Source organism: Anabas testudineus, chromosome 11 (genome assembly GCF_900324465.2).
Source record: "Anabas testudineus chromosome 11, fAnaTes1.2, whole genome shotgun sequence".
Taxonomy (NCBI): domain Eukaryota; kingdom Metazoa; phylum Chordata; class Actinopteri; order Anabantiformes; family Anabantidae; genus Anabas; species Anabas testudineus.
Genome location: NC_046620.1, coordinates 5,767,711 through 5,777,295, shown reverse-complemented (window position 1 = coordinate 5,777,295; position 9,585 = coordinate 5,767,711). Strand labels below are relative to the sequence as shown.

The 9,585-nt window shown below is 41.9% G+C and overlaps 1 protein-coding gene across 1 annotated transcript; it reads left to right on the top strand.

The window, feature by feature from the left end:
* The first annotated feature begins 294 nt into the window (after positions 1–294).
* Positions 295–2,022, top strand: galr1a (galanin receptor 1a). The gene is made up of 3 exons (XM_026347395.1): positions 295–948; positions 1,153–1,218; positions 1,669–2,022. The coding sequence occupies exons 1-3, from the start codon at positions 295–297 to the stop codon at positions 2,020–2,022; spliced, it is 1,074 nt and encodes a 357-aa protein (XP_026203180.1).
* Positions 2,023–9,585: the final 7,563 nt, after the last annotated feature.

Here is a 9,585-nt window from a genome sequence, read left to right as displayed (position 1 = left end):
TTTACTTGTTTTAATAAATGAAAACTCAACATGTGTGAATAATTGAAGCAGTGTGTAGCTGAGGATTTCTGCATGTTCCCATCTAAACAGTGGGAAGGTATTGGTGAGCTCGGCTGCGCACAGCTTGGTGACGTTGCCAAGGAAGGAAGGGAGCAGCCTGTAAATACACGAGCTCCTTTCCACCTTTATTCAAGACAAAATGCATCCTCACACCGAGCTCTGTGTGGATGATTTACTGCGCGTCTTTATCAACATGTAACTTTTCTGGGTTCGTTAAAAAAAAAGATGGAGAAGATGGAGCTACAGGTGGAAAACCAGAGCCAGCCTTTCAACGCCAACACTGTGAGGCTGCCCGCTAAGCTGGTGTTAGGAATGGGTGTAGACAACTTTATTTCTCTCCTGGTCTTTGGACTTATTTTCATTCTTGGTGTGCTTGGGAACACGATGGTGATCACGGTGCTGGCGCGCAGTAAACCAGGACAACCGAGGAGCACAACCAACATCTTCATCCTCAACCTGAGCGTGGCGGACCTGTCCTACCTGCTCTTCTGCGTCCCTTTCCAGTCCACTATCTACATGCTGCCCACATGGGTGTTGGGAGCTTTCATCTGTAAGTTCATCCACTATTTCTTCACTGTGTCCATGCTGGTCAGTATTTTCACTCTGTCGGCGATGTCTGTGGACCGGTACGTGGCCATCGTCCACGCCAGGAAATCCTCGTCGATCCGGGTCGGGAAGCATGCCATGCTCGGAGTGGTGCTGATCTGGATCCTGTCTCTGGTCATGGCATCTCCGGTGGCGCATTACCAGAGCATCGTGGAGAGCGAGGACAACCTCACCTTCTGCTGGGAGGTCTGGCCGGATCACCAGAGGAAGGTCTACGTGATGTGCACCTTCATCTTTGGATACCTGCTGCCTCTCACTCTGATATCTGTCTGCTACGCAAAGGTGGGAGCGCACGAATCACGAGTGTAAGAATGCGCACAAAGCCATGTTAGTAATTCTGCAGAAGTTCATTTATGTTCTTCTCGTGTCTGTCCAAGCAGGTTAAAGGGTTATTTTAACACAAAAAACTTGGCAGAATATTAAAATATAGAGAAATATGTACGAGCTCAACGCCTTCATGTTTTATTATCATCTTTATTATTGCAGGTTTTAAACCATCTGCACAAAAAGCTGAAGAATGTCTCCAAAAAATCTGAGTTCTCCAAAAAGAAGGTCGGTGGCAGCAGTTTCTTCTGCATTTCCATTTGACAGCATGCTCCACAGTAATGATGTCCCTGTAAATGTGGGACTAATGTTACCATCCTTTCCTGATATCTCCTTCAGTGACTGATATGGCTGCGATATAGTGCAGCTCAAAAGCAAAATGAGCATAAAGCTTCCTGGAGAAAACGGCAACACGTTGTAGATTTGCATGTAAAACAGTCAAAGGATAGTTGATAACATACTTCAGTTAGTAGGAATATAAAAACATAGCTGGTTTTCTTCACTTTGCACCACTATAAACTCGGCACTGTCCCTGATAAAATTCCTTTTATTTTATTTGATCAGGTTATATTACCCATCATTACCTCCTGGTTCCCCTCCTCCTCAGGCTGCCCAGTTACAGTTCACTTCTATTTGACCACATGACATTTTATATTGCCCATCATTATCTCTTCACAGACTGCACAGACAGTCCTGGTGGTTGTTGTGGTCTTCTGTCTGTCCTGGCTGCCTCATCACATCGTCCACCTGTGGGTGGAGTTTGGCTCTTTCCCCCTGAACCAGGCCTCGTTCGTGTTCAGGATGGTGGCTCATTGCTTGGCTTACAGCAACTCCTCCGTCAACCCTGTCATCTACGCCTTCCTGTCGGAGAACTTCAGGAATTCCTACAAGCAGGTTTTCTGGTGCCGGGCACCCAGCGAGTGTCCTCTGAATGACACCAGAGACCTCCGCAGCAGGATGGAGACGGCACCGTCCACGAACATCAGCGTGACTTACAAAGCTCATGACTCTCAGACCAGTAAAATGCTCTGATGCAGCCTGATGTTGAGTCTGATTGATGCTGGATACCAATCGGTATTTGAACATTTCAACAATCTAATGCTGAAATGCTGGCAAGTGTTCTGCTGGAGTACTGCAAACAGAAGTGTTTGACATGGGTACCGACCGATAAGCTGCCATTCATTTTATCGCATGATTAAGCTTTTCATGATGTAGCTGTTATCCTCCTTCCAGCACAGCAACAACATCTTAACTGCTTTGTCTCTAAAGGGTCAGGGGGTCATTGTGCAAGAGGCAGGGTACACCCTGGACAGGTCACCAGTCTATCATGGGGTTATAGTAACAAATATGCACATGTGGAGGTTACTTCATGCACTATACAGTAGCAGCTGCCATTAGAAATTGAATTTGTGATTTTAAATAAAATGAAATAATGATCATAGAAAAAATGCATTACGCACGAGGAAACTTGCGTCATCATAACTTGTTGGCCATAACACTCACTAGTGATCCCTTTACTAGTATTCTCTGAATTTTCTGGTTGTAATCTCTGCTGACTGAAAACCTAAACAGCATCCGGTCCACTCTGTCCTGTTGTTACGACAGAGAAGAATGAAATTTCATCCTTACTGTTGGGAAAGACTTCGTTCACAGGTTGGATTATAAATGTCAGTCCCATTAAGACTGAGGTTTTCTTACTTCTGGAGCCCAATCTACAAATTTTGCTTTGTGCTTCTGAAAATGTTGTTGTACGTTTTTGTAGTTTTGTAATTTCTTTGCATTTTATCATGCTGATAAATATTATAGTTGTACATTAGTTTATACTGAAACTGTACTAAAAACAGAACAAGAACTTCAATAATGCAAACCCTCGCCGTTTTGCATTTAGCATATGGTTGAGGTTAGGGAAAGATTGTGGCTGGAGTTTAATAAAAACATGAAATCTTTTGTTTAAATTCAGTGTTTGAAGTGAAATTTAATGTTCCTGAATAAAGCAGTTCAGCCGTTTAAGCTGTTTGTCCTCACTGCTGCAGCCAGTAGAAAATACTTCACCTGAAACGTGGTTTCAGAGTCGAGGACCAAATGTGTGACATGCCGAACCTACTGAAAGTGAGATTCAGATTCAGAAGTTTCTTCAGCTTTCATTGAGTCTTACAGTATTTATTATGACCCTGATAAATACACATTGCATCATTCTCTTACCTTAAGGATCACCAGGATGTCCAACTGTGCTCTGATTGTGTGAAATGTCTGTTAACTGAGTTACTGTGTACATACTGTATGTTGTACATTTATACTGCAGTATATACTGTACGTCCCCCTCCATCCATCAGGTGCATGAGAGTAAATTATTTAAATGGAGTTGTAGATAACCATTCTGTCTCCTGAGATAAAACATCAAGCATAAATAAAGCTCCTCACTGCTTCCACCTGAGCTGCCAGAGAGTGTTCACACCAATTTCTCAGTGTCTTTTTCATCAGTGGCTTCCTGTCTGTTTTCAGTAGATTAGCTCCTGTTAGAGTCCTTGTATGTAGCTGCACCCCACACTCTGATTTGTCCTATTTCTAGGTGATGGGAACCTCTCAATTAGTGGCACTCAGGTTTATTAAATTCATGCATGAGTTTCTCATGATGTAATGAGTTTGCCAGAGCACAGTGCATCTGCTTTACCTGGCTGTCTTATCTCACACGTTACCTGTTATCTCCCATTTGTCCCCTGAAGGATGAATTTGATTTAAGTGACTCTTTCCAACTGGTTATTCTGCATACTCGTCTCTGCAACATATACCACTCACAATAGTCACCATTATACTGAAAGCAGGCATGGCCTTGTCTTTCATAATACAGCATAAAAGATTAAAAATATGAATGTGAATATTAGCATCTTATGTATTTGTCCACATGAAAATGTGATTTACTGCAAAGAAAGTCTGCAGATACACTGCATTGGTAGTCAGGCTGCATCAATTTTATGCTTTTCATTTAAACACCCTCTGTTGCATATAACATCCTGCTGTTACCTCAAGCAGACAAACGCTTGAAAATACTGTTCTGATTACTGAGGAAGAAGCTGTGCTGAGAGCGCCGAGGCTAAATTTAAAGTCGTTTAAACAGGCGGGTGATCAGATATATGGTGCTGCATAATGTGCCATTAAATCTCTCCAGTGTTGATGTTTCAACGCAGCCTTTGAGCTCAGTTCGTGGTTGATATGTGCAGATATAAAAATGAACAGTCAGCACATGGAGCCAAAAATCTCATTTGAATATAAGATGGAAAATCAGCTTGTGCTCGCTCAGCTTGATGCGTTCTTCTTCTAGTGAGGGTTCACACTTATTTAATGTAACTCCAAAGGAAGATGCTGTCATTTTGCACATTAAATGTCATGTTAAATATAAGTACTTGTCATATTTCCTGCCTTTTTCCTGTTTATTTCTACTCTGTCTCTGCTTTCACTCCCAATGCACCTAGCATTTTTTCCAGTGCTTGCTATTCTCCCCCCAGCCAGCAGATGTCGCTGGACATGACCTCCAATCCCAGTCACCTCACCTGCCCACTTACACACCTGTTTCACACACCAGATAGGTGTTGTCTGCTGCACTGTTCATGACTCCCAACCCACCTGCCTGCTGACCTGTAAGTCTTTGTTTGAATAAATTCACTTCACTGCCTCTTACCAATGTGTTTGTCTGGATTTGGGGCCTCATTGTTGCCTGTTTTAAAGAAAAACTAAAGAAGACCTTGAGTCCCTTAGATTATTAGTGCTCCAGCAAAGATGAACAGGTGATAAAGTGATGACAGACATGTAAGAGACGTTCATACTGTGCTAAGAAGGTGTTTTAACTTCAGTTGAACAGCAGGTGTCAGACTTACACAATTTTCTTTCCTGCATTTAGTTCATTTTTCCTACATCTTATTCTTTATCTTTCAATCTTTTTATCTAGTTGACATCTTTAATGTCTTTATTTCTTGCTTGTACTTTGTGTCTAATCATTTTGCATTAAAACTGTGTATCTTTAAGTCTTTTGAGTTTGAGTTCTGGTGCTGAAATCTCTAAACAACATCAAAAGCATCATGCAGAAATTCTATATCATGTGTTTTTATGTCTCATCTAAATCAACCTCATTTCCTGCCCCCACTGGAAATTCATTTCTTGATCTGTACTAATCAATAGTATGATAGACTGATAACCTCTCCCATTTCTCATTTGCCTCGGTGGCAGCTGAGGTCTCTATCCCTCCCCTGAGATTCCCTCCCTGCCTTTTGCAAGTGTCATAAATGATATGAGCTAATTAGATATGAATTGATTGCAAGTAGGTTGCAGCTGTTTTCATCCATCACTCTAAAAGCAGTTTAACAATAGATTACCACCCAGTAATTCCCAGAAGAGCCACAATGAATGGCACAGGGGGCTACTTCAGCTCATGACTGTGCTGAATAAAAAATATTACTGCAGACCGTTCTTCCAGGGCTGGAGGCGCTGTTAATAACACAGAGGTGGTTATGAATCATCACAGGATCTCAGTGGGAACTCTGGGCTGCTACTGAGTAACTCTGATGGTTTGGATGATGACGCTTTTGGCCTTATTGTAATTTCATAAGAGTGAGACCTGAAGGTGGCAGAGCAGGGAAGGTGAGGGCAGGGTGGATTGATTCAAAGTGCAGAGAGTTCTTTTACATTTCTGACATGAGAGTGTGAGCGTGCTTTTGTCCTTGAGATAGTGCACCTGAATTGTTATCTTAGGAAAACAGACAGTGTTCGAGTGGAATTCACCTAAAAGAAACTAACAAATATAAAGCCACAGCTGCCAGTTGTTATTCCTTTTCCTACAAACAGAAAAACATCTATCTCCCATCTAAAGGAGCCTATAAAAACTGTATGTGTTAGATACTTTGTCAGTCACTGTACTGATAAGTGCACAAGAGAAAGCAAACTAGTGCTTTATGGAGTGTCATCGGTGGTCCAGAGAGATTAATTTAAGAATTTACCCATCATCCAAATACTCAATACATTAAGAGTTTCAGACCGAACCACAGCTAGTCTGTCCTCCATAACAAAATGTACCCAGCACCACGAAGTGAAGTGACCCGCAGAAACTCCAGGATGTCACTGTGACGCCTGCACGTAACCCCCTGTAAACAATGTCATTGTTTACACTGCACACAGGTTTTGTGCAGATAATGCAAATTGCTGTTATAAAACATTTTTACAGATGAAGACTTAGTGACATGAGTCGTGGCTTCAAAGAAGTCAATACAGACTCATAGAGTTCATATTACTTTGAGTGTAAACCTCCACCTTTTTGAGAACTGTATCAATTTCTTGGCCCATGTTGTGCAGAGATAACATGAGCTGACATTAGATCTCTATCCAGCTGCCCCGGACTCCTCGGTTTTCTGAGTACTGCAGCCGAAGAGGTGCAGCTCTCTGGGCTGAGGACGACCGTAGCAGCTCTGGCTGTCACCCTCTCTGATTAATGGCCCTGCTGAAACATGTCCAGCCACATTAGTGCCCCATGTATCTCCCAGAGTCCACACAGGCCTGGCTCTTTGTTCTGATGGGAAACGGTGTCAGCCGCTCACCGCTGCTCACCCAGAAACAGATAAAGATTTACTGTCATCAGAGGCCAGATTAAAGCGCACAAACGCAGACATTGATTTCTGAGAGGGAGAGAGGGGAGAGGAGGGGGAAAAAAAAAGACACATTTTTGGTAGGAAACTCATTCCAGGGCTGACGGAGATATGATCAGCTTATTTGGGAGGTGGATAATATGGAGCCCTTTCCCAGAATGAACTTTGAAAGAAGTAAATTGTAAATATTGATTTCTGAAATGAACTGTCAATCTCACTTGGCGAGATTATTCCTATCATCTTGTTGAGTGGGGGCCAATGGATTCAAAAGCTCGGACAAAGGTGGGCGTGCTGGATTTCTGTTAGGGAGCCCTCAAAAGAGCTTTATTCGCTTAGTGATGGTTGTTCAATTTCATCAGATAACAGCGGAGGAGGTCTCGCCGGTGGTGAAAAATGAAATGAACTCCCACTCGATGTCCAGATCGCTGCTCTTGTCCACTCTGAGATCATCTACAGAGGAGCTGCTGCAGGTGCTCAGGCCACTTCATTCCCTAAAGCTGCTGCGATCTGGTGTGAACAAAGACCTTATCCTGTCTCACCCAGGGGCCAAGTCGTCTGAGGGCCAGTTCGATGTAGCGCCGACATGGAGAGGAGTCGTCTGTTACAGCTTAAAGAGTCAGTTCACCCAAATCTTGACACCTAGATGTGAGCAACCACGCAAATTTACACCGATTTCTTACCGAATGAAACACCTCAAAACTTTGATGAATCATAATATCATATGGCTGCATGTATAATTAAATTTTGTTTTTTTTAAATGGGTGAACTGACAGAGGAAAGCATCAGATTATTTCAGGCACCTGTTTATTCTCTAAATCTGATCCAGCTCATATGGTTAAATATTCATTGTCTCTCTTACTCTACTGCAGTGAATCTAATTCTATTGTTGATCAAATTTAAAATCTAATTTGAAACGAGTTTTAATTTCAGCAGTAATTAGCTTTTCTATATATCACATCTTTGAACTTTACTAAAGTTTCTGTTATTTAAGAGTTCAATTAAAGCACAACATTTATTTATTATCCAGCAATGAGTCCGAATTAAAATGGTAATTTAAAGTGTCAGTCTTTGCATGTCAAGTCTCACTAGGTGGCAGTGTGTGACTATGCAAATCATTTGAACTTTTTTGTGTGTAGGTTTTTTTTGCAGTGACTTAAGATGAATCAGTGGGAGTTACGACGACCTCTGTGGGTCCATCGCTGCTTGTTGTGGTCTTTTCCTCTTCACTCTCTCATCTCTGATTCCTCTGAACAGAGCAGCAGCACATCACAGACCCCACTTCACTTACACGGAGAGGTCTTTGAGTTAAAGTAAAACTAATGATGCTCATTTCCAGCAGCACACCGCAGCACTCTGTTGACCATTTCTGTCATTTATCAGTGTTTTGTTCTGAATCTGTGGAGTGGGCTCAAAGGTTTCGCTTCAGGAGAAGCAGAGGAAACACATCCAACAGCAGTTTTTGTTCCCTACAGTACATATTTGCAGCTGATCACACTGATCACTTTTTCCATTATGTTTAATTGATTTAATAGAAAGAGCTGGATTTTTTTTCCACCTCTGCCTCATTTTAACAAATGAGTGTCAAAGGCCAGCGGCTCTCAGCAGCTGGGTGTGTTCCTATCAAAACCAACTGTGAAAAGCAAGGACAGCGCCTGCAGCACTTAGTGTCCTTTAATTGCCATTTACATAGTAGGCTAATCATTATTTTTTTATGTCCCCTATTACCCACTATCACAGCTATCAGCACTCTCTGCTCTCTGTCTCCCTGGGCCAAAACAATAAGCTGTTTGTCAGAAGTGATTCTCTGATGGTCACGTCACTGATGGAGGAAATTATAATTATATTATTTAAAAAATCCACTCTAATTGCTCAGTAAAGTCGGTAAACAGCTGAAACCTTTGTTAAATTCATTGGCTCATACTTCAGCACTTTTACTTTTGTGATTTCCTGTTTCCTTTTTTATTTCACTGAACATACTGCCTCTTTATTTTTTTATTGTTTTTTTTTTTGACTCCATTTCAATTTGAGTCAAATTGAGGCCTTGAATAACAATCATGTTCTATCAACACGTTGTACAGCCACAATGCACAAATGCAACTTACATTTCACTGCAAGGCTGCTTCAGTAGACTAGAATAATCCGTCCATCCATTTTTCTAACTGCTTCTCCTGTGCAGCTGTCATTGAGAGAGAGGCAGGGTACAGGACAAACTTTCCATTCTTCCGTACTTCATCACTCTGTATGTTTGATGTGCGTCTTCAGTAAAGACGTGAAAGATCATCACTGTGTTTTACCAGCTAAGAAATAATGTCTGTGTTTATACTGTGGCGAGGATCTGATCACATTGTTTGGGCTGGCAGCATGGAAGAAGATTAAATAATAGGAATTCCAGCACACATGAGTTTTAACAATTGATCATTTTGCACAGCAGCTCCCTCAGGTTCACTCATGATCTGCAACAAGTGAGCATTTCTAAAGCTTCCTGTGGTAAATCACATACTATCCATGCACATGCACCATCACTTAAATACACCTGACAACAGCAGCTTGTGTAAATGTATTTAGTTACTTTCCACCACTGTTTAAAACTAAACTGAACTGATTCATCTGTGTTTGGTTTGAGTTCGTGTTTGGACTTTCAGAGCTGTTTGATTCTCCCTTTAAACTTTGACGAGCTGCGCTCTGTGCCAGACCTGACCCCGGGTTTATCTGCCTTTCCACGCACCACAGAGTAATAATGACAAATCGGAGCGATGTTTGCTAATGATTAGTAGAGATTGTTTCAGTTCACTTGTAAAAGCCATGTTTAAAAGCTGTATTTATTGTTCCATTTGCACATTTTCAAGTGTGTTTGAGAGAGGACTAATCGTTATTAATTAGGGTCATTGTTCTAGTGTGTGTGTGTGCGTGTGTGTGGATGGGGGTGGAGTGTGTTTGCGTGTGCACGTCTGTTTATGTTTGTGCG